At 48.4% G+C, this 25,668-nt stretch overlaps 1 protein-coding gene across 1 annotated transcript; it reads left to right on the forward strand.

Annotated features, from left to right (window-relative positions):
- Nucleotides 1-3,216: 3,216 nt before the first annotated feature.
- Nucleotides 3,217-12,331, forward strand: LOC146207945 (NADH-cytochrome b5 reductase 1-like). The gene is made up of 4 exons (XM_084577837.1): nt 3,217-3,447; nt 5,049-5,264; nt 10,210-10,475; nt 12,118-12,331. The coding sequence occupies exons 1-4, from the start codon at nt 3,217-3,219 to the stop codon at nt 12,329-12,331; spliced, it is 927 nt and encodes a 308-aa protein (XP_084433963.1).
- Nucleotides 12,332-25,668: the final 13,337 nt, after the last annotated feature.

A 25,668-nucleotide genomic window follows, 5' to 3' on the forward strand; every position in this document is an offset into this window, starting at 1 on the left:
CATTTGGCATCTGCTCCAAATGACGTTTGCCCTATTCTGCATGCGTGAAAGAACCTTGCAAGACAAGGGGGGGTACGGGTACCGTACAGTACGCCTATGAACAGAGTGCACGACTTTCTTGTTATGAAAGACCACATGTGCCGCCGTATCTCTTACACGGTGTCCTATTGTTTCCATGTTGGAGAAAAGACTGTGTCACCGTCGTCGGTGTAGTTGGCAGTGAGCAAAAAATGGCGATTGGTTGATAGCGTTATAAGGCCAGAGGATTAGGAACTGTCTGAGATATATAGCTGAAAAAAGCAGGAAAGGGGCACGCTGACGAAGAATAAAACGATGCGAACAGGCGCGACTAGCACCCAGGTTTATTAGCGAAAAAAAAAAAACATGAATATGTAAGAACACAGACGAAAAATGCATAAATGCAAAATACAGACAAAAGGAAACAAACAAAAAGCAATCACACAAACAACAGATGAACAAAAAAAAAAACGCGGCAGTTGTCATCTGTCACCCACGTAAAAAGAAAATTATAAGTACAACACAAATCTCTGAAACCTAAGTGACAATGCTAAAATTAAATTTCCTATCAGATAAAAATATGAAAGTTTGAATCCTGCAGTGCCCATTGTTGAGAGCTATATAAAAGGTTTCCATGTGCTTTCGAAGTAATTGGTAACGGAGTATAAAAAGTAAAGGCTAGTTCTCCCAATCAGCGGTGTGCACGTTCTTGTTTTTTCTAACTTGTTCTACAAGTGTGGCAATATTTTGGCTGGTCATTAAGGTAGTCTCCACCTAATAACCCTTAGTACTCTTCTAATCTCTCATTACACACCGTCCGGTCTGGCCTATGTGTAAGACACTACAGGGCAGCAGAAACCTGCAGACAACCCCAACATCACATTAGGAAGCGGAGCGCCTCTTCGTGCTATTCTTCGTCCGCGTGTCCTTTTACGCTTTTTTGAGCCAAGATTAGTTTATGACGTCAGAGCCGCGTGATCTCGCCCGGCAATTTCAAACACTCCAAAACGCTGACGTTCAACGTAACTGCTCGCGAAGAGTAAAATTGGTTATAGAATTATAGAAATGTAATGTAATTCAAATTAAACATTGCCACACATCGCAAATGATTTACCTTTATAAATTCATTTCATTTGGAGAAATATGTTTAGGTTATTGGTAAAATTTGAAACCACGGCCCTCGGCTCGTGAGCCAGGGGCACCACCCCATGACCACCCCATCACCACCCTCAATCATAACTGTCAGTAAACCGAATTTTCTAAAATTTCTGACCACAGTTCTGCAGAAAGGAATCTCAAAATCTGTAATCACCGTTTGGCCGTGAATAATCCCCCAGTTCGTATGTGCCATTTTTTATGAGGCCAATTTTATGAGGCCAAGGTTTAAATTGAGCTCCCTTCGAAGTTCAATAAAAATAAGAAACAGTTCGACTCCACCAAGCGATACAAAGCCATGCGAAAGCGCCTAAATCTTGACCGTTCAAAAGCATTTGAGGATTTTCTCACCTAATTTTTAGTTTTAGTCCCGCAAATTTCAGACGTGGACCAAGCAAATTTTATCCAAGGTATTGAAGGTTTTGAACACAATTTTCAGTTGCCCTGAATCAATATTTCAGGTATAAGTCAGTCAATTTTGGGAGTGGGCAGCGTTCGCTCGTCCAACCGTGTCTTACCTTTAGCGCACCTTAAAAAAGCAACACTATGTTGCTCTTTTTGGACCTATTGCGCACTACTTGGAGTTAAGTACTTGCATAAATATTTATTTTGAAATATAAAGGAGTTATGGAAGACATGGCAGAGGGTAAGGTACTCAGTGCAGAACCCATGTGAGACAGCTGCTCCGCTGTCAGGCTGCGCTGGGTTTGTTAGTCCGAGCTGGATGGAGGCCTCCGATTGGTCCTTTGCTAGCAGATCTTTTAGGTGAATGGGTTGTTACCAGTGCACTCCCATGTAGCATTAAAAGCGGTAGGGCTACTGTCGCACCGTGTATAGGCAGGGTTGTAGCGTTGGAAGTTGAAGACGACGACATACAAAGCCCAGCGCGAGAAAGTGGCAGTCAAACAGGCGGGGTGATCAGCATCTAGGTGCTTATCACGTAACATTCTTGCGTTGAAATGCGCTCCGCTGCGGCGAGCTTAAAAAACATAAAAGGCGTCTAAATCTTTTTCAAATTTAGAACAATGTTTCATTGTAATTCGGGAGCATTCGCATTCTCGGATTTTGCCTTGGTGGCTCTGAAGCCTCCATCAAAAGAAAATTCCCATGAATAGCAGTAGCCCTTTCCCGTGTGAAAGAAATCAAATCAAGGCACCTTCACTGGAGAGAGAAATGGTGGAGGTAGAGAAGATGGTTAGCATAACACGGCCGAGACCATGAAGATTCTGGGCGACACAGGCCCACGCCAGGTTTGCTTCACTGCCCTCTGCGTTAGACTACTGCACTATTTTGGCAGCCGGTTCCTTCACGTGCACTTTCGTGCTGCCGTGCTTTCCTGCACGAAGTGATTGTCTTAATTGCCTTAGTCTTCAGTGGCAGTTTTACTAAAGATATTAGTTAGGCCTCCTTCATTCTAATAAAATGATCATGTTACTTCTGACGGTAAATTCTGAGCATGCCCTTATCATCTGGCATCGTGACAAGTCTTTCTCCTGACAAAAGAGCCATATCGCTTAGGTTGTCATAGCAGCACTCCAGTTTCTGTGAGCCGCATGATATCCACATGATGCGATGTCATAATGCACAATTAATTACAAAGCGTGCTTTAGTTCCACGCCTAGCCAGTGACTTCGTGATAGCTACACGTCTGATGCACTGGCAGTTGTGATGGCGACGTGCGGTGATAGAGGAAGTAGAATTGGTTGAACGATGTAAAAATTACCGAAATGAGATGCTAAAATTGCTTCCGCTTCTATATCCGGGCTTAGCGGAGCTAAATTGACGCTTTTTTTTTTTCTGTACACATATAGAGCCAGCGTGCACTGCTTTTTCTCATGTGCCGTGCTATCGCCATGATGTTGTGTTGGATTGTCGCTGTGGTGTTTTCCCTCTGTGCTGTTTTGTCGCTGTGCTGTTGTGTAGGCCGGTCTTACGCATGCTGGCTTGCCCTGTACTGTTTTTTCTTTATCCCCGTAGGCAACAGCCACGGCGAGAAAGTAGAGGTAGAAGAAGAAGGAAAAGAATACGAGGCGCTCATCGGCGATGTCCTCCTCACGTCTGAATCTTCGGCGGCCACCGATTCTGGCAGCCATTCTCACCGTCACGGTCGGTGTCCTGGCGGCAGTCCTCATAACGCGCAAGTTGCGTAGGCTGCGCGCCCCCGACGTACTGCTAGCTGACCCAGCATGCGCGTACACCGTCGCCCTCAAACGTCGAGAGTCTCTCAACCACAACGTGATACTGCTTCACTTCAGTCTGCACCACGCCCGGCAGGTGAGCTGATACTGCTTTAGGCTATAGAAAGTCGTTGGAGCTAGGTGAGCTAATTTTAAAGAGAAATTTGGCGTATCAGCAGCGCCATTCCTAGCATTTATTAACAAGAGAATTTTTTCATTGAGAAGTTATTCATAAAAATTATTTAGCCCATGCCATATGATTGTCCCATAACAGTAGGTATATACGCAGAACGTCATTAAGGGCACTCCTAATTTTTGGCTCTCCACTTTACCGTTTTGTAGCAATCTGTTGTTTGGCTGTGTTGCAATGGAGTGCGTGTGCAGGACAAACTTTAAAAGGGCGATTTCATTCGACATCGTAAAATTAAGCCATTCCTATGAAAATGTTTTCGACAGTATCTTACTACTTCCATAGTTGTCACACGCTTAAAACTGACGTTCCAACTTCTAGTGGATAACATAGCGCTAGAAGGAGTGAGAAAAATTATCTATAAGGGTAAGGCAAAAGACATAAAGAAATATGATATCAAGAGAATCGATCGGTGCCCTAAAAATGCGGGTAGCCAAAAATGATTGAAATTAAACAGAATTTAGAAAAGTATCCCGTTCATGCACTCAGAGACAAGGACGGCAATGTTGTTACCAATGCTGATATTGTAGTTAAAATTGCCGATAAATTCTACACAAAACCCTGCAGCATCCGCAGTAATCCGGTGGCTAATGAAGAAACGATGTAGCTATACTCTGTTTCACAAGCTGGTTGCAGCACTATAAGATGTAAGAGCGATCTGAGCCCAATTAGGATAGCACGCACTGCATGACTGTGATCCTACGCGCCTATCGCTGACGACGGCACAGAAGATTACGAGCGCAATAATGTAGTGCGCAGCATCCTCATTGGCATCGGTCACTCTTACTTTTCGAGGTGCTGCAAACAGCTTCTGAACCACAGTATAGAGACGTTATGCATACCTCTAGAAGGAAATAAACTCCTCCCAACACCATACCGCTCGCTGCTCCCACACCCAAGACACTTTGCATTGCCTATCTCCAGAAGTGCAGCAAGCGGTCGAGTCTCACCGATGTCGGCATCAACAAACACAGTAGACGCTCTTCCTTTCTCACTCGCGCGCTCTCCGAGAAGCTAAAGTCTGATGTGAACCTGCCTGCGTTTACCCTGCAGAACTGTGCGTTATTGCCAGATCAGGCCTATCGCTTGACCTGTCTTGGCGGATACACCAAGTTTGGCGGATATTCAAAATTGCACCCCACCTTTCATAATCACTGCAGCAGTTGAATGCAAGAACAAATGGGATAGGCTTGGCATGCAATGTTTAGGCTGACACCTTCTCAAGAAAATGGAATGGAAGAGTAGCAAGGAAAGCTAGTGGGAAAGGAGAATGGATGGCATTGGGAATTTCCTAGCTTAAGATGGTCGCAGATACCAAGCGATGGGTTAGTCAGAGGGACAAAGGAGAAGTCGCAGATAGCAAACAATGGATTAATGAGAGGGACAAAGGAAAAGTCTTTTGTCATGCAGTTAATATCGTAATGCGAAAGGGCGGCGTTGCACAAAAATTGCTCGAGCATTAGCCACCTCTGATTCTCACAGCTTTTCCACGTGTTTTGGTGTCGCAGAAACTAGGTGTCCGCGTCGGCGAACACATCCTTGTGCGAACCAAAACTGGCGACAATCTGCTAGAGAGGGCCTACACTCCCGTGACCCGCTGCGACAAGCTCGGTAGTTTTGCCCTTATCGTAAAAGTCTACAAGCAAGGTGCGTCTCTGAAGCATCCCAAAGGAGGCCGCATGTCCCAATTCCTGAACACCCTCCAGCCGGGAGACAAAGTTCAGGTTGGTCTCATTTCATGATTGAGGGCGAAAGAGACCATTTCTAATTGGTTTCATTTTACTTGTTTTGTAGGCTTGCAATACTTTTGTTGCAGGAAGTTCAGCTTGTCAAGTCTCAAAATTATTGCTTTTTTCGGGCCATGCTTAGCACAGGTGTTTGTCTCAACTGTGCACGCTGTGGTGACACAAAATAAACTCTAGCAAAAACAACCTACGCTGTCATTTGGGCCAAAAACAGAGACAGCTTCTTTCTTGCGCGCGAGGGATGAGTGAAAATTTATAATCTGCAGGTGCTGACAAAGCCACACTTTCGCATCATAGAGCTGGATTAGGCATAATCTAAACCCCGGCTATCTTCTTTCTTTTTTGCGTGAAAAAAAGAATAAGAATTACGACATTTTTCTTGCTGCTCTGTGAGCGCAGATTAAGCAAGACTGACAGTTCGGTTAATACAGCAGCCTAAATGACTTTCGCCTTCATCATCATCATCATCATCATCATCATCATCATCATCATCATCATCAGCAGCAGCAGCAGCAGCAGCAGCAGCAGCAGCAGCAGCAGCAGCAGCAGCAGCAGCAGCAGCAGCAGCAGCAGCAGCAGCAGCAGCAGCAGCAGCAGCAGCAGCAGCAGCAGCAGCAGCAGCAGCAGCAGCAGCAGCAGCAGCAGCAGCAGCAGCAGCAGCAGCAGCAGCAGCAGCAGCAGCAGCAGCAGCAGCAGCAGCAGCAGCAGCAGCAGCAGCAGCAGCAGCAGCAGCAGCAGCAGCAGCAGCAGCAGCAGCAGCAGCAGCAGCAGCAGCAGCAGCAGCAGCAGCAGCAGCAGCAGCAGCAGCAGCAGCAGCAGCAGCAGCAGCAGCAGCAGCAGCAGCAGCAGCAGCAGCAGCAGCAGCAGCAGCAGCAGCAGCAGCAGCAGCAGCAGCAGCAGCAGCAGCAGCAGCAGCAGCAGCAGCAGCAGCAGCAGCAGCAGCAGCAGCAGCAGCAGCAGCAGCAGCAGCAGCAGCAGCAGCAGCAGCAGCAGCAGCAGCAGCAGCAGCAGCAGCAGCAGCAGCAGCAGCAGCAGCAGCAGCAGCAGCAGCAGCAGCAGCAGCAGCAGCAGCAGCAGCAGCAGCAGCAGCAGCAGCAGCAGCAGCAGCAGCAGCAGCAGCAGCAGCAGCAGCAGCAGCAGCAGCAGCAGCAGCAGCAGCAGCAGCAGCAGCAGCAGCAGCAGCAGCAGCAGCAGCAGCAGCAGCAGCAGCAGCAGCAGCAGCAGCAGCAGCAGCAGCAGCAGCAGCAGCAGCAGCAGCAGCAGCAGCAGCAGCAGCAGCAGCAGCAGCAGCAGCAGCAGCAGCAGCAGCAGCAGCAGCAGCAGCAGCAGCAGCAGCAGCAGCAGCAGCAGCAGCAGCAGCAGCAGCAGCAGCAGCAGCAGCAGCAGCAGCAGCAGCAGCAGCAGCAGCAGCAGCAGCAGCAGCAGCAGCAGCAGCAGCAGCAGCAGCAGCAGCAGCAGCAGCAGCAGCAGCAGCAGCAGCAGCAGCAGCAGCAGCAGCAGCAGCAGCAGCAGCAGCAGCAGCAGCAGCAGCAGCAGCAGCAGCAGCAGCAGCAGCAGCAGCAGCAGCAGCAGCAGCAGCAGCAGCAGCAGCAGCAGCAGCAGCAGCAGCAGCAGCAGCAGCAGCAGCAGCAGCAGCAGCAGCAGCAGCAGCAGCAGCAGCAGCAGCAGCAGCAGCAGCAGCAGCAGCAGCAGCAGCAGCAGCAGCAGCAGCAGCAGCAGCAGCAGCAGCAGCAGCAGCAGCAGCAGCAGCAGCAGCAGCAGCAGCAGCAGCAGCAGCAGCAGCAGCAGCAGCAGCAGCAGCAGCAGCAGCAGCAGCAGCAGCAGCAGCAGCAGCAGCAGCAGCAGCAGCAGCAGCAGCAGCAGCAGCAGCAGCAGCAGCAGCAGCAGCAGCAGCAGCAGCAGCAGCAGCAGCAGCAGCAGCAGCAGCAGCAGCAGCAGCAGCAGCAGCAGCAGCAGCAGCAGCAGCAGCAGCAGCAGCAGCAGCAGCAGCAGCAGCAGCAGCAGCAGCAGCAGCAGCAGCAGCAGCAGCAGCAGCAGCAGCAGCAGCAGCAGCAGCAGCAGCAGCAGCAGCAGCAGCAGCAGCAGCAGCAGCAGCAGCAGCAGCAGCAGCAGCAGCAGCAGCAGCAGCAGCAGCAGCAGCAGCAGCAGCAGCAGCAGCAGCAGCAGCAGCAGCAGCAGCAGCAGCAGCAGCAGCAGCAGCAGCAGCAGCAGCAGCAGCAGCAGCAGCAGCAGCAGCAGCAGCAGCAGCAGCAGCAGCAGCAGCAGCAGCAGCAGCAGCAGCAGCAGCAGCAGCAGCAGCAGCAGCAGCAGCAGCAGCAGCAGCAGCAGCAGCAGCAGCAGCAGCAGCAGCAGCAGCAGCAGCAGCAGCAGCAGCAGCAGCAGCAGCAGCAGCAGCAGCAGCAGCAGCAGCAGCAGCAGCAGCAGCAGCAGCAGCAGCAGCAGCAGCAGCAGCAGCAGCAGCAGCAGCAGCAGCAGCAGCAGCAGCAGCAGCAGCAGCAGCAGCAGCAGCAGCAGCAGCAGCAGCAGCAGCAGCAGCAGCAGCAGCAGCAGCAGCAGCAGCAGCAGCAGCAGCAGCAGCAGCAGCAGCAGCAGCAGCAGCAGCAGCAGCAGCAGCAGCAGCAGCAGCAGCAGCAGCAGCAGCAGCAGCAGCAGCAGCAGCAGCAGCAGCAGCAGCAGCAGCAGCAGCAGCAGCAGCAGCAGCAGCAGCAGCAGCAGCAGCAGCAGCAGCAGCAGCAGCAGCAGCAGCAGCAGCAGCAGCAGCAGCAGCAGCAGCAGCAGCAGCAGCAGCAGCAGCAGCAGCAGCAGCAGCAGCAGCAGCAGCAGCAGCAGCAGCAGCAGCAGCAGCAGCAGCAGCAGCAGCAGCAGCAGCAGCAGCAGCAGCAGCAGCAGCAGCAGCAGCAGCAGCAGCAGCAGCAGCAGCAGCAGCAGCAGCAGCAGCAGCAGCAGCAGCAGCAGCAGCAGCAGCAGCAGCAGCAGCAGCAGCAGCAGCAGCAGCAGCAGCAGCAGCAGCAGCAGCAGCAGCAGCAGCAGCAGCAGCAGCAGCAGCAGCAGCAGCAGCAGCAGCAGCAGCAGCAGCAGCAGCAGCAGCAGCAGCAGCAGCAGCAGCAGCAGCAGCCTGACTATGCCCACTGCAGGGCGAAGGCCTCTCCCATATTTTTCCAATTAACCCGGTTCTGTGCTAGCTGCATCCACTCGACCCCTGCGAACTTCTTAACCTTATCCGGCCACCTAACTTTCTGCCACCCCCTGGTACGCTTTCCTTCCCTTGGAATCAAGTTTGCTACCCTATGCGACCATCGGTTATCGTCTCTTCGCACTACATGTTCTGTCCATGTCCATTTATTCTTCTTAATTCCCGCTTGAATGTCGGTAACTTGAGTTATTTCTCTGACCCACTCTGCCCGCTTCTTATCTCTTATTAGCCCTACCGTGTTTCGTTCCATAGCCCTCTGGGTTGTCCTGAACTTATTTAAAACCCTATTTGTTAGCCTCCACGTTTCAGCCCCATAGGTGAGTACAGGCAAGATGCAACTGTTGTATACTTTCCTCTTGAGCGATACCGGTAAGCTGCAGCCATAATCTGCGAGTGCTTGCCAAATGCGCTCCATCCCAATTTTATTCTTCTTGTTATTTCCTTTTCATGGTCCGGATTTGCGGTTACTACCTGTCCTAAATAGAAATATTCGCCTACTACTTCCAGTACTTCGCTACCTAACGTAAACTGCTGTTCCCTCCCGAGGTTGTGACGTCAGGAGGCCTTCCCGAGGACTTCAGAAGTGACTAAAAAAAAAGAAAGACTGTACATGTCACCAGTAAATCATATCTACAGTCGCGATAAATGTGAGGGCAAACGTGTCGAAGATTGCCAATTGTGATACTTTGATCGATCATTTACGGGAAGAGAATGCGGCAGCCATTGCACCTGTAAATAAGCCATAGCAGGAATGCAGATGTGTTATCTTTCTAGAGCCCTGCTGCCCAGATTTGCTGCTGCCTATATTTGGGAGTGAAAATAATTCTGTAACCTCTTATCAATTGCATGTCACGCAACCTACACTACAGAGTATGTGTCGAGGCCACAGGGACATTATTGCCTAGAGCGCTGGATCAACGTGCTGAAGAGCAAACAGAATTTTTGAAACCCCGGTTGTAGTGTTTAGTGACATGGCGAACGAAAGTGACATGGCGAACGGGTTTCGAAGTAAAATTTCGAAACGACTTCATTCCTGGATGGGCAGTTTACATTGTTGGCTTTAGGCAGCGTGCTCACAACTGATTAGGCCACTGCAGTTTCCAGCATTTACGGAAAATGTTTTCAGTGTGTGTTTGCTCACACTTGCTCATACGGGCCTCAAAGAATTTCAATTCGTTTTTCTGTACCGCTTTGAATCCTACGCGCATAGATCCGCGTTCGGCTAACGACGGAAGGCAGCGGCAAGAAAAAAACATAAAAGCATTAAAGCCCGATTTTACGAACGTATTTTGTGGACGTTGTTTTCTGTGCTCTTTTAAAATTTTCTAGCTTGTTAATAGGAAAATACAATGTATCAGATAATATTGGGAAGTCTGGCAAAAGTAATAGGGGTATTAGAGGACGGCGACTTGTTCTGTTTATTCATACACAGCTGCGACGTAATACAGATGCGAGCAATCTAACGCTGAAAAACTGCACTTGTCGCGAAATTACCTTTCCTGAGCATACACGTATAACATATAATCAGATTAACATTCATCTTGAGTAATCTTCTTGTTTAATTTGCACCTGTGAATTACGCATGCATTAACTTCATTGAGACAACTGTAGAAGTCGCTCCAGAAATTTAGTAACGTTTTCGACCATAAGTTGATCGTCATTGACAAACAACCTGCCGAAACGCAATGATGTAGTCATGGTTAACTGAAGGTGTGCTGTTCTTCGATACAGATACATGGTCCCCGATACAAATTCGTGTACGTTGGCCACGGCACCTTCGTTACGGCCGACGGCGAACGCCTGCCTCCCGCTTCCAAAGTGGGCTTGATCGCTGCCGGAAGTGGGGTAACGCCTATGCTGCAGCTGCTGCGCAACGTATTCACGGACGACAGCGACGAGACGTGCTTTCACATGATCGACGTCAACCACGGCGAACAGGACATCATCGCCCACCGCGAGCTGGATCAGTACGCTAGGCTGCACTCATCGCGTTTCAGGTCACCGCTTTGATCGTTTCTACGTGCATCTGTACTTGCATGGAGTCGCTTGGTACATTAAAGAAGATAATGGTAGCACGACGTTTCCTCAATAGCGCGGACATATTAACTACCGCGAGAAACACGACTGGCAGGTTCTTCAATGCAAATAACGCATGGCAATAACTGTGTTCTAAGAAGACCTTCCTTGCATGTTCTTTGTTCCTCCCACTTGTTGTCGCGAGGTCATTGAGCTTGTCACCTAATATTCGATGTTTAATTTGCAGCAGTCGGCCAGACATAGACTTCGTCTCCGTGCAAATGTCGCTTAAGATTGATCCTTAAAATTCAATCCTCTGTCAATCCTTAAGATTGACAGATTCCGGCTTTTCAATAAGAAATAACACTTTAAGGCTGCGGAATAGTATTTTTATTTGACGTTATTTCATTTTATATCTACAACACATCTCACACCAACCTACTAGAAGCAAGAACAGAGTCATTTATGGTTTTTTATGACCACATAAACGTAGCGCAACATATGTAAACAGCACACGTACAGCTAGGAGGAAAGGAGTTGTTTGCTGCTTTGATGCATATATATATATATATATATATATATATATATATATATATATATATATATATATATATATATATATATATATATATATATATATATATATACAAGTGAAAAATTGCTTCATACTGTTTCCAAGTTTATTTGTAGTCGACGTTTCGGCAGGAGCCCTGCCTTTCTGGCTCCTGCCGAAACGTCGACTACACATAAACTTGGAAACAGTATGAAGCAATTTTTCACTTGTATGTAACCTCTAGTAACCAAGTACGTCTATTTACTTATGCTATATATATATATATATATATATATACACACACATGCATATATGTATCTTGAATAATATGAATAAGCGGTGTTTTTCAAGGTTTTGCAATATTTCTAGGCAAATAGTACGGGCTCAACCTATTGCATGACTCCACTAAAAGCCCGGTAGGGGAACTGTAAAGGTTCCTTCATAGCTTTATTATGTTTCGTATTGCTTAACTTAGGACGCAACAAAGGAACCATTAAACGACAGGAAAGCTGAAATTCATGTTAAATCAAGTCATTTACTTTGCTAGGAATGCTCACGGCACGGCGGCGCTGTCTGCACTTCGCATGGATAGCAAAGGTCGCGGTGTGGTCAAGTAAAGAAAAACCACTTTTCAGCCACCGAAAAGGACGGGAAGGCTGGGCGACATCTGTTGGCAGTGAACAACACCAAATTCAAAAGCACGTTAGTTCTCTTTCCTTTTCGTAGAGAAGGAGAGGCAGGAGAGGAAGCGAAACGCTGAAGTTCCAAAGCGGCGATTTTTTGGTTGGCAGACGTTAATGTTCTAAAGCGACTTAGACTACCTTAGCAACGCCGTAGTGGAGGGCTTGCGACAATTCCAACCACCCGGGGTTTTTTAACGCAAAGTGACGACCACAGTGAACGGGCGCCTTAATTCTCGCCTCGTTAGTAAAGCGGCCATTGCTATCTGTACTTGTTCCCGTGTCCTTGCGTTTGACATTCGTGTGCCCTTACCACTGATCACCCACGGCAGGCGGCAGTAGCAATGTTTACTACGTTATAAAACGTTTTTCCCTTGTCTTCATTCACAGGATTTGCCACGTGCTAAGTGAATTACCTTCACTGCAACGGTCACCGGGCTTCATTCGAGGTCCACTGAATCGTCACATCATCGCGGCGCACCTTTATGCACCCCGCTCGGACTCTATGGTGCTCTGCTGCGGCCCACCAGCGCTCCTTGAAGAAGTCTGCAGGCCAGCACTCTCCAATATCGGATACAGGCCTAGACAAGTGCTTTTTTACTGAAGACGGCACTGGGATACCTCCATTCATCGACTGATGGCGCAGATCGTACAAAACGACGCCGTGTGCCCCCACGGCGCCTAATTTTACACGCCTCCAGCTCATAATATATGCGACGACTAGTGCTGATCAGAGGTCCTGACATGGACGAATTTAATTCCTTTTTTTTGTTATCTCTATCGGGACATTTTTTGCTTATCATATAGAGCATCAGTTTGCATCTGACGCTGTGGTACGTATTAAATGATATATTGATCGGTACGTAAACTGGGCCGATCACTGTTTCGTTGCTTTTCAAACCAAGACCAAATAAGGCTCCGAAATTTGTTCTTGCCTTGATGACTCCTACATCCGCAGTAGCCCGATGAACTCCGTTTACACACGCTGCAAATATTAATGGCCGCCTTGACCGCACTGTCACATTCTGGCAATGTCAAAATGTTTAGATCATGCTAACCCAATACCTTTCCGGAATCTTAACTCAGGAGTGCTGCATCAACGCCTCTATACAACAACCATGAACCTCCGCTCATACCATGTGTAAAGTGCTTAGGCAATATAAGAACTATGCTCGATTTGTAACACCGGATGCTACTGTCTCGTCAAAATAATAAGGGAAATAAAAATGATGCGTTTTTTATGCCGTCAGAAGCGGAACGTCGCAAAATGTTGCTTTTTTTCCTTCAACCGCAGGAATAGCCGCTAGTTCACTGAAGCTACTAGGGTCAATTACTCATCTGATGAACTTCAAACCTTGCAGAAATTGAATTGCGTCAAACCTTCCAAACTCTGAGTAATAAAGAATAGCTTAAGTTCTCGCCGGCGTGGTGAGGCTTTCTCCTTCAAACGACTCGTTATATATGTTGAAACAAGTGGGCCATATGTTTCTTTCTTTCAAACTAAGCTTTTTCACGCCACAGAGGACTGCGCGTTTTTATAGAATATGCTTGCTTACCGGCTTTCTGCGTGTCTGTCCATTTGGATTCGAGCAGTTTGCTATATGGCGGTGCGTTTTGCTAACTTTGTCACTGGAAGTGCCAATACAATTACAATGAGGCTCTTCAGGGCAGTTACGATGTTCGGTATTTTATGTGCACCAGTTACAAGAGCGCTTCAAGAGTCTGATGTGGAAGATACGACCAATGTAAGACAAAACACAGCATATGATTTGATGCTCATTACAGCCACGTTACTAGAACCGTTCAAAATATAGAAAAAAATGAAGATGCTGCTTTTGATGTAATGCGCACTAATTGTAACATAAATCATGATCCATGCCTTACGCTTGAGACAATGATAATTTATAAGTGTCAAAAGCAGGGCTACTCAACCTATCCTCAAGGATCTAATACCTGCACGCCTGCAGCCTCGACCCCCTCCATTTACAAGCCCACCCACCACCGACTCAATGAGCCAGAACCTTGAGGCTTGAGATGTCAAATTGCCCACCCACCCACCACCTTTATTCAGTGCTCTTCTCTTCTACCTTCATATTTCAGTTGTCATCCACCACTCAACCCAGATACTTTACCTTCAAGAATCCAGAACTACCACCAGCCTGCCGGCACCCTTCAGAACACTTAAATCTGCTACAAGCCTGTGCTCTAGCTGAAAGAAATATCGGTATCGGGTTATATGTTCCAACAGGGTTAGCCAAAGATATTTCGGCATTTGTATAGTTTTGTGAGCTCTTGCATTTGTTTCTTATTCTACTCGCTGGGGCATTTTCAATGACATAGTGTGACCTTCTATTTTTAACCATTTTAATGGCAAGAAACAAATAATTGATTGTGACCAAAGACCTGAATTAGTGCACTGGAATCGTGCACGACATATGCTATCGAACAACTATGGACATGATGATGTAGCTTAAACTTTAATTTTAATGACGAACTATTATATATAATTATTTCAAACCTACAATTAGTTCTGTTCGATCGTAGCTGACATAGTCTGTCCAACGATTTAACGCTTGCGTTTCTGCGGCCTAAGTGAGTTTGCCAGTGATGCTTAGCTGAAGGTCAAACAGATGCAGTCCCCCGGTACTCGACAGTCGAGCTCTCGCTTTAAGCGGCGGAGAAACCGAGTCCAAAGACAAATTGAGAGCAGGAATTGGGCCCTTGGCAGAAGTGGGTCTCCCACCAAATAGCCCGCCTTCTCATAATGCTTGACGCGAGGCACCTATAGCCGTTCTCTCCTCGGCTTCCTTAGATCAGATATGCATTGTGACAACAAAAAAGTTAATAAAGAATTGAAACATTAGTGAACGTGCAGGTAGCAGTAGTATGAAAGGCAACATCATTGCTTGCATATAGAGTAAGGAAACTTAAAACCTGATACTAATAATAAACTGACAGGTAATAAGTTTGAGTGCGAATGTAATTGAAGCAGCTAAGGTATGCAAAAGTCGCTGGAGAAAGATTTGATGCTGGGAAAGGTTGAGGGTCGCCAGAGAAGGGGTAGGCAGCGAACGCGATGGTTAGATGGCATCCTCGAGGCGCTGCAGATGATTATGTGATGTTAGGAAGATAGTGAGAGACCGGAATGCGTGGCGTGACAAGGTCTGTTCCCTTTCATGCTGCCTTTGGCTGGATGTCCTTCGCGGTTTGTTAATGGCAGTGGTAGAAAGCGTGAATGCCACCCTGGCGCCCTTTTTTGATTCAGGCAGGATCACATCACGAACTTGTAGTCATGCAGTGCTTGTAGTTACAGAAAAAATGCTGTCCATCACAGTGCACACAGACACGTTTATGGACGCGTGATTATTGTGCACTCTCCACATTGAAGTTCCGAACGAATAAGTGCATTCTTTGTCCTTTTCCCCTACTTCAGCCTACGGAAGCTCCGAAAAAGATGGGAGAAATTTCTACGATCGATCATGACCTGCAGTTTTGTGTTGGCGTTGGATTCCGAGTGAGTGGTGTGGACTTATGTTCCCTTTTGGGCCTCCTTTTATTTTTCCCGCAACTCTGTACTGAGCACGCCAAGTTTTCATTATCAGACGTGCACAACACCTAATTCTTCAACGACATCTATCAACCATGGATCTAAGTACGAAATTCAAGATTTTTATTCCGCTTGACTTTGTTTTGTGCCAGGACAAACAGAAAGAAAAACAGAATGGATACATTCATGGATAGTTACAAAATAGGTTTATTTCTTGGCCAGTAATAATATAGTACTTATACGTATTGACCTACATCTCCACAACTTCACTTTTGTGAATGTGTTTGTGCGTATACTACGCGTGTATATTATCGTATCATCATCGCCAAAAATAGGCATGCAATAGGATTTATTTCTTAGCCATGGAGTTGAGCACATATAGCTACGCTTAATCTTTGCACCAACGTAAGATAAGGAGAGCACTTGTCGTAGGGTGCTGTAAACCTTTCAAAATATGGCGGAGAAACTAACTGCGACGCAATGCTACTCTTGAAAATACGGCATGCAATATACTGTACCACGGTGCAGAAAGTTAAATGAAAGTAAATTTGACATCATTATGCTTTGACATAGGATATGGTTAGGAGCACCGAGAAGCTGCGTCTGAAGAGCTACGTAATAAGCACCCAGGATGCACAGGGCATTCGCGACTTGTTCGGAACTGAAGGTGAAGACTCCGCTCCTCTACATGAGCAAAATACAATTTTAATTTTAATGACTAGCTCACACAGCTCTTTCTGTTGAAACGCCATGGGCATCAGAGTATAGTTGTAGGAGCTGCCGGCACCGCGTATCGGAACTGATCAGGGGAGGCGTAAAAATCGCATCATAATAAATTGTGCTTCTAGCAATAGATGATTGATTGGCATATAATAGGCGGTAGTGAGATAATAAAATCAATGCAAATAAATGATCAATTAAAAAGTTAAAAAATTCAAAACATTCAAACAGGGGGCTTCAGATGTCAAATTGCTCAGAATAAAAATCCAATGTTTAATGATGTTAAGAATATTCAGACAGTGTAACTAACTGGCCAATATTTTTAAAGAAATAATAAAAAATAAAAATTTCAATAATCTGAAATCAGAAGATGCAAAATGTTCGCAATGAAAACATAATGCTTAATAATACGGATTAAGATATATTAAAATGGGTAATTCATCAATTAGTTGAAATATTCAAAAAATAAAACACTGCAAAAGTAGCGTCCGTGTGCTGTGCGATGTCAGCGCACGTTAAAGATCCCCAGGTGGTCGAAATTACTCCGTAGCCCTCCACTACGACCCCCCTTTCTCTCTATCCACTTTAACTCCCACCTTCATCCCTTCCCGTACGGCGCGGTTCAGGTGTCCACAGAGCAAGTGTGACAGATACTGCGCCTTTCCCTTCCTATGAACCAACCAACCAACCAAAAGTAGGGTACAAAGAGACATGTTCACAATATGGAAATCCAATGTTTAAAGTTAAATTGGTTCACAGGAAGGGAAAGGCGCAGTAACTGTCACACTTGCTTTGTGGACACCCGAACCGCGCCGTAAGGGAAGGGAGGGAGGTGCGAATGAAAGTGGAAAGAGAGAAAGAGGAGCCGTAGTGGAGGGCTACGGAGTAATTTCGACCACCTGGGGATCTTTAACGTGCGCTGACATCGCACAGCACACGGACGCCACTTCGTTTCGCCTCCATCGAAACGCAGCCGCCGAGGCCGGGATTCGATCCCAGGAACTCCGGCACAGTAGTCGGGCGTCTTACCACTGCACCACCCCGGCGGGGTCCAATGTTTGGTGATACTAAGTTTAGGTGTGTAAAAATTGAAATAAAGAAAAATAAAAACCACGGTCCTTTTGAGTGAAACGCTATAGCTTCATGCTCTAAATGGCGCAGTTCCCTAGCGTTGCGACGAGCGCAAACGGCGCGTTACACCGTACACGCACTGGGACGCACCAAGTTTGAGAAGTGGTGTTCAAGCTTACCGGTGACGCCATTGCCCAGCCGGCTATAAGCGGAAAAAAACTGAAATATATAGAAGTGAAAAAATTTGGGGGGTTTAAGCATGGCTTCTTCCCCCATCGATAAGCAGATATCAGTTGTGGCGATTGATAAAATTACATGTTTGGGTCGTTCTCTTAAACATTCGCCGCTGTAGCCTTCGAAGGAAACGACTAACCAGAGTAGCTGATGTGCATAATATGCTTATTTTTGTAGGTGTGCTAACGGATGCATGGAATATCTTTTCAGTGCACATTTCGCAGGTGCTGTCCGCCTTATGCCTGTGAACAGCCCATCTACCGATGTATTGTACCATAGCACTGTGATATGCATGTCGACGTGAGGGTGAGTAGATGAATAAAATGAAGGCTTATACAACGTACCTAACACACATTTAAGAGAGACGCATAGTGGTCATTTCCTCGGCTTGCTTCGTCGGCATGCCACAACTGTGTACAAATATATTTTTAGGGAATATCTTCTTTTCTACTCTGGGATTCATCGCAGGTTATTTCCGGCGTTGAATGTTACGAGCTCGCATATGCAACAATTTAGCTTTGAAAATATCAGTCCATTGAGCATAGTCCAGATTTTTAATCGGTTCAATGTGGAATAAGTATTTCAAAACTTTCGACTGCTTTTATATTACGGACCAAGTGTAAACAAAGGTCTCGCCATTGGCGACTAAGATAATAGCAAACGTGTAGCAATTTATGCCTTGATTACTGTGTAAATTTGGTATAGAGCTTATTCATGTGACGTCATTGCAGTTTTACTGCAAAAAAGACTGATTTATAGGAAGGGAAAGGCGCGGTAACTGTCTCACTTGTTTTCTGCGGGCACCTCAGCCGCGCAATAAGGGAAGGAAGGAAGGTGGGAATGAAAGTGGAAAGGAAGCAAGAGGAGCCGTAGTGGAGGGCTAGGAGTAATTTCGACCACCCGGGGATCTTTAACGTGCGCTGACATCGCACAGCACACGGACGCCTCTTCGTTTCGCCTCCATCGAAAATTTTACTGCAACCATGGCACGCCCAACAGCAACCATGGCACGCCCAGCGCAACAGCAGAGAGGGGGAAAGAAAGAGAGAGAGGAGGAGTAAGGCAGGTCCCTTGCTCCGCCCCTCTGGCATTCTCCGACGAAGCTCGACCACACTTGGCATTTCCTGATTATTATCATTTATTTACAAATTGCGCGCATTTCGTACGTATCACTCGGAGCGCGGCTTCTTCGCACGACACTCCAGTTGGTTGGTTCACAGGAAGGGAAAGGCGCAGTATCTGTCACACTTGCTCTGTGGACACCTGAACCACGCCGTAAGGGAAGGGAGGAAGGTGGGAGTGAAAGTGGAAAGAGAGAAAGGGGAGCCGTAGTGGAGGGCTACGGAGTAATATCGACCACCTGGGAATCTTTAACGTGCGCTGACATCTCACAGCACACGCACGCCACTTCGTTCCGCCTCCATCGAAACGCAGCCGCCGAGGTCGGGTTCGAACCCGGGAACTCCGGCACAGTAGTCGGGCGTCTTACCACTGCGCCACCCCGTGTCTTGGAGTGTCCTTGCGCTGGAGTGTCTTGCCCCGCCGGGCAAGACACTCCAGTTCAGTCTCCTCTGTCGTCTCTTCTCGTCCCTGCGTCCACCGTGCTCGCTCTGACCCCTCTCTCCCTCCAAGAGTCCTCCTCTCCAGGTCCACGGCTGTCTTCGCGTCCCAAGCTCCCAATGCCTCCGAGGTTCGAACGCTTCCCAGAAGCCGGCGACCATCGCAGGCTCCCGCTCCCAGCCGCAGGCAGCGGCCAGCTCGGATGGCACGGGCAGTGCGCCTTGCGGGAGCCCATAAATTTCTCTTCCTTGCCGTCCTCCCGGTGCCTATTCTCCGGTCCCCACCGCCGCGTTGCTTCTTTGCTTTCGGGAATGTGTTTAGTACGCCAACGCTTCGTGGGGCGCACGGCATACACAAACACACAAAAGCCGATCGTTCGTTCTCCCGGTGCTTGGAGGAACACACAGCGTATGTGACAGAAGGCCTACGGCAAATCGTGACACGGTGTCGGTGAAATCCGGGCTCTGGTTGGACAGCGTTGCAAACGGCGTCTCAAATGTCCGACAAATAAACGGCGCGCAGCAGGGAGGACGCGGGTAGACCGGCACCGTTTCGAACCGCCCAACGTTATGGCGTCTCCACAATGCAGGGTTCCCACAACTGGCTCCTGCTAAACCTTATAGTGAATAGGGTGTATAGCGTGTCCACGGCCTCTTTCAGGTCACATCGCTGTTTTGAACACAATTGTAGACCATTGCGTTCAAACGTTATGAACAATCAACTACTGCGAACAACTGAATGAAATTTTCATTCCGACTGCGCACATTAAAGAACCCAGGTGATTGAAATGTCCAAAGTCCTTCACTACAGCGTTTCATAGCCTGTGTTGCTTTGGGACATTAAAGCCCCACGAACCACTCGATCCCTTTGTATAATCGGTTAATAATGATAATTACCCCGCCGGGCTGGCGCAGTAGTTACGGCGCTCTACTACTGTTCCCAAGGACGCGGGATCGAATCCCGGCCTCGGCGGCAGATTTTCGATGGAGGCGAAAAGCAAGGCGCCCGCGTGCTGTGCGATGTCAGTACACGTTAGAGAACCCAGGTGGTCGAAATTTCCGCAGTCCTCCACTACAGCGTCTCTCATAGCCGAAGTTGCTTTGGGACGTTAAACCCCGCAAACCAAACCAAACCAAACCAAACCAAACCAATAATAATAATTATTGGTCCACAGGAAGGGAAAGGCGCACTATTTGTCACAGTTGTTCTGTGGACTAGGCGAAAGGCATCGAGGCACCCTACTGTGGACATCTGAACCGTGCCATACGGGAAGGCAGGAAGGTGAGGGTGAAAGTGAAGAGGAGCCGTAGTGTAGGGCAACGGAGTAATTTCGACCCCGCTGGGTACCTTTCCCTTGCGCTGACATCGCACAGCACATGGACGCCTCTTTGTTTCACCTCCATCGAAACGCTGCCATCGAGGTTGGGATTGAACCTGTGTACTCCGACACAGTAGTCGGGCGCCTTACCACTGCACCACCCAGGCGGGGTACTGCATTTCATTTTCTAGGTGCATCAGCCAGACTACTGTGTTGTTGTGGGTGTGGGAAGCAGGAAAAAATGTTCGGGCTTGCTACTGGCTCTGTTGTCACCTCTGCTGCCTTCATTCATTTACTGATTGGTTGATAGGAAGGGGGAAAGGCGCGGTAACTGTTTCACATGTTTTCTGTGGACACTTCAAACGCGCCGTAAGGGAAGGAAGGAAGGTGGGAGTGAAAGTGGAAAGGGAGAAAGAGGAGCCGTAGTGGAGGGCTGCGGAGTAATTTCGACCACCTGGGGATCTTTAACGTGCGCCGACATCGCACAGCACACGGACGCCTCTTCGTTTCGCCTCCATCGAAACGCAGCCGCCGAGGTCAGGTTCGAACCCGGGTACTCCGACCTTTGCTGCCTTTTGAGGACAGAAGACCGAAAGCAGAGAAGAAAGAAAAAGAAGAGGGAGAGAAAGACGCGCCGCAACAACCATAGTCCACCACCCAAGCGGTGGCAGGTCCAGTGACGGCCTACAACAGCTAACAGTTTGGTAGCAGGCTAGTCCAAGCCGCAAGCGGTGCTGACCTACCAATCCCATCGCCGTAGAGCCAAGAATAGCCACCCTTCACCACCTCCCTGGCTACTGTGCCGGAGTAACCAGGTTCTACTGTGCCAGAGTACCCGGGTGAGATCCCGACCGTCGAAATTACTCCGTAGCCCTCCACTACGGCTCCCATTTCTCTCTTTCCACTTCCACTACCACCTTCAACCCTTCCCTTACGGCGCGGTTCAGGTATCCACAGAGCAAGTGTGACAGATGCAGCGCCTTTCCCTTCCTGTGAATCAGATCCAGACCGCCGGCGGCTGCGTGTTGATGGAGGCAAAACGAAGGCGTCGTCTGCTGCGTTAAAGATCCCTAGCCTGAATTTATCCCAATCCACTTGGGTTTCCGTCCGACACACAGCGCGCTTAACGCTCACTTTCCTACTTAGTTCTACCTCTAGCACGTAGTGGTCGCTACCTAGATCCTGATGCTTGTTCGTCCACTTGACTATGCCAGTTCTATGGCAGAGAGTCAAGTCCGGGTTTGTGTCCGCTGACACACTGTTGCCCACCCTCGTCGGGCATAAATTCAGACAGATCAGAGAACGGGAAGACATTGGAGATATAGAGTGCATTCAAAATTGGGCCGCCCAATTAATTACCCATGTCAACGAGGCCACCGAAGAAATTAAAGGCGAAGCTCTGCCTGAGGCGATGGATAGCAGGCTATTCGGCATGTTCAAAAAGAAAGAAGAGCTAACGAAGAAGCTCAAAAAGCAAAAGTGGAACCGCAATTTCAGGAGAGAGATAGCCAGACACAACGTCGAAATAGAAAAATACGCCCGGAAACTCGAGTCGCAACGTTGGGATAACAAATGCGACGAGATGGAGGGCACCATGAATGGGGTCAAGACGTGGCAACTGCTCAGGTTCCTGATAGACCCGACTAAGTCCAAAACGGTCGCCAATATAGAACAGGTCAAGGCGAGGTATAACTTTTAGGGCACGGACAAACAGCTCATTGACAAGCTCAAGTCCATGTACGTAGCTCCCCCCGCCACAGCGCATTACAGAGATTACAACGGACCGGCGAACAGCGAGCTTGGCGCGTCCATAACAGTGGCAGAAGTCAGAGCGGAGCTGCATGGCCTAGAAAGACGCTCGGCCCCCGGGCCGGACCTCGTTAATAACAAGATGCTCGCAAATCTGGACGACGAATCGATCAATGCCCTAACCAAATATTTAAATCAGGTGTGGGAGAGTGGTCAAGTACCCCAAGAGTGGAAGAGGGCTAAGATCACCCTAATCCACAAGCAGGGAAAACCACCGGGCTTGGAGAATCTCCGCCCAATATCACTAACATCCTGCGTAGGCAAACTACTTGAGAAAGTTATTCAGAGGAGGCTAACCAAATACACCGAAGAGAATGATGCGTGGCCGGCTGAATTGGCCGGATTCAGGCCCGGCCTTTGTACGCAAGATACCATGCTCAGACTACATAACGATGTTGTCAGAGACTTCAGGAAAAAAAAATACGAAAGCTATTCTAGGCTTAGACCTTAAGAAAGCCTTTGACAACGTCAGTCACGACGCCATTCTCGACGGGCTCGCTGAGCTTAGAGTAGGCGAAAGAACCTACAACTATATTAGATCATTCCTGCGAGACAGGACGGCGATCATCAGCTTTCAGGGCTTATGTTCGGAGGAGTTCCCGCTGGGTAACAGAGGCACTCCGCAGGGGGCTGTGCTCTCACCTTTCCTTTTTAACATCGTAATGAGGAAGCTCCCCAGTAAGCTTGGCCATCTCGATGACTTAAAACTAAGCATCTACGCGGACGATGTGACCGTCTGGATGTGCGAAGGGAATGACTCGTACATCACCTCCAGGCTCCAAGAGGCAGCAAATATAATCAGCTATCACGCAGAGGACGTAGGTCTATGCTGTTCGCCAGAAAAATCGGAGCTCCTGGTAATGACCAGCAGTAGTGGGAAGATAACTCCAAATATCAAAATTAAAGTCAACGGAAACGAAGTCCGGAAAGTAGATGAAATTAGAATATTAGGTATGATTATCAACCGCAGGGGTAGCAACAAAAGCCTGATTAAGAAATTAAAAGTTCAGGCTGAGCTCGTAGTCAGAGTATTTAAGAAGACTAGTAGACTCAGACTCGTACAAGCTTTTGTCACGAGCAGAATGTGCTACGCGACTCCATTCCTAAATATCAACAAGAGCGAAGAACACAAATTAAACACCATAATTAGGAGATGCACGAAGTGCGCTCTAGGACTCCCCATAACTACTTCTAACGACATTCTAGAGAAAATGGGGTTGCATAATGAGTGGAAAGAGCTGGCTGCGGCGGTCAGGCTGTCCCAGAGAGAGCGACTCGCAGAAACGGCGGCGGGTAGGCAAATCATCGATTGGGTAAACCTACTAGCGCCCGGGGAAGGCGAAAGTGTCAGATAAAGCATAGATCGAGAAATCAGAAACCATCTATACGTCTCGCCCATACCGAAGAGCATGCACCCCGTACACGACGAGGGGAGGAGAAAAAGCAGAGCTAAGCACCTCGCTAACAAATTGGACAAACTCCCGCCGGGATCGGTCGCCTACACCGATGGAGCGATCGGGAAAGAAGGCGACGTAACCTCGGTCGCCCTATTGGACACTGGGATCGCCATAGGAATAGAAAGAAATCGAGATCTACCGCCGGTAGAGGCGGAGGAGATTGCAATAGCCATTGCCATTACACGACCAGGCGTGAAACACGTCATCAGTGATAGCAAAGCGGCGGTTAGAAATTTTAGCAAGGGTAGAGTCAGCAATCGCGCTGCAAAACTTCTGAACGAGTCGTCTCTCGCCGAAAGCGTGACCATAATCTGGACCCCAGCACACGCCGGTCTTGCCGGCAACGAGGCTGCCCACATGCTCGCCCGCTCCTCGCTACCTCGGGGTGCTGCGGACGCCTCCACAACATCTAAAACCAAGGAATGTATAGGTACCTTTAGGGATGTAACCGACAACTTGAAGAAAGACCGGAGGATATATCCGCCACCGGTTAGATCCCTGAGTAAAAAGGAATCGTACGACTGGAGAAGACTCTAAGCTCGAAATTTCTTTTCGCCCCTGTGGAGGAGTTGGACGGGGGCCAGAGGGCGGAAGAGGGACGGTGCAGAAACCGAAATTTGTAAATTTTGCGGCCACGTGGCAACATTAGATCATATAATATGGAGATGCGTTCGTGCCCCAGGGCGCAACGCGATTAAAACTAGCGATGAATGGGAGACCACGCTAAGAAGCTCCGACGAAAAAACACAGCGATTCGCAGTCCGCCTGGCGGCCGAGGCTGAAGACCTCTTCTCCTAGACGAGGCCGGGTGTCCTCTGGCCGCGGTGTGACAGACTGCCTCCCCGGACGCCTGCGTGCGGACTCGTAGGTGGCTGCTGCACCATATTCGGCGGAAATAAATGTTCTTCCTCCTCCTCCCTAGCCTGGTCGAAATTACTCCGTAGCCCTCCATTCGTCTCCTCTTCCTCACTTTCCACTTTCACTCCCACCTTCCTTCCTTCCCTTACGGCTCGGTCAGGTCTCCATAGTACAACTGTAGCAGAACGGAGGTTTGGGCTAGTTGGTGATCATCCATGTTTAGGCAACAGCGCAAAAGGACAGAGACAAGTGGAAGGAGGTACACAACGACGACGCTGAACTTACAACTGTCTTTATTAGGAAAAACACAGATCAATATATACTCTACTCAATCAGCACACATGCGCAATGTCAAAAACATGCGTCAAACCCAGACGTACTTATCAGGATAAAATCAATTTAAATGAAACATCCACTCAAATCCGTCAAATCCACTTGTCTCTGTCCTTTTGCGCTGTTGCCTAAACATAGTACAAGTTTGGTTTGGTATGGTTCGGTTTGGTATGTAGGGTTTAACGTCCCAAAGCAACTCAGGCTATGACACAAGCCGTAGTGGAGGACTCTGGAAATTTCGACTACCTAAGACACGGTGACCTGGGGTTCTAACGTGCACCAACATCGCACAGCACACGGGCGCCTAGCTTCTCGCAGTACACTGAGGAGAGGTTTATTGCAACTACGAAAACGTTTGCAGAGTATGCACGCACAAAAACGTGAACAATCTAGCATTACCGGGAATCCTCTTCGACCATCAACCTAGTGAGTGTACCATTGCGCCACGCCGGTTTTTTGAAGACGGTCTTTCTAGCCTCATGATTGTGCGCGAGATTTGTGCGCGAGATCTGTCACGTTTCGTGAGATTTCGTGAGATGTCTTCAGCATTCCTACTATCTGCAATCCCACACTCTAACGCTCGCAAAGGGACGCCTCGCTACAAGAGCGATGATGTACCGTCAAACTCGCACTTGCCGTAGAAAGCGTGATATATACCGCACCTTTCCTTTGCTGTAAACCAATCATAATTATATGTAGCACTGCAACGAACGATGATAAGAGACAAGTGATAGGAGAGGAAGGGTAGGCTTTCGATATTCTCCTCTTAAGAGATATCTAAGAGATCCTCTAAATTTTATATTGCCTGGCTCGCCAACGTTGCCGCTGAAAACAAAAAAAAAAGCTTTTACATAATGGTCAGGTGTACAAAAAGATGGGCGTTTTGCCATAAGCACACGAGAATTCTATGACAGACCTACGCACAGCCACTAATAGAGCGGTGTATCCAAAACGGTGAAATCTAATAGAACGGTGAAAACCCAAAAGATATAACTCCTCGCAGACTGTAAACGATATAGATAAGCATAATTGAT

The sequence above is a fragment of the Amblyomma maculatum genome, chromosome 1 (assembly GCF_055883805.1).
Source record: "Amblyomma maculatum isolate TAMU_Amacu chromosome 1, ASM5588380v1, whole genome shotgun sequence".
Lineage (NCBI taxonomy): Eukaryota > Metazoa > Arthropoda > Arachnida > Ixodida > Ixodidae > Amblyomma > Amblyomma maculatum.

Coding starts and splice junctions, on each gene's coding strand:
- LOC146207945 (XM_084577837.1), top strand. CDS start 3,217: ATGTCCTCCTCACGTCTGAATCTTCGGCGGCCACCGATTCTGGCAGCC. Junction 3,448..5,048: donor GTCTGCACCACGCCCGGCAG/GTGAGCTGATAC, acceptor TTGGTGTCGCAG/AAACTAGGTGTCCGCGTCGG. Junction 10,476..12,117: donor CTGCACTCATCGCGTTTCAG/GTCACCGCTTTG, acceptor CTTCATTCACAG/GATTTGCCACGTGCTAAGTG.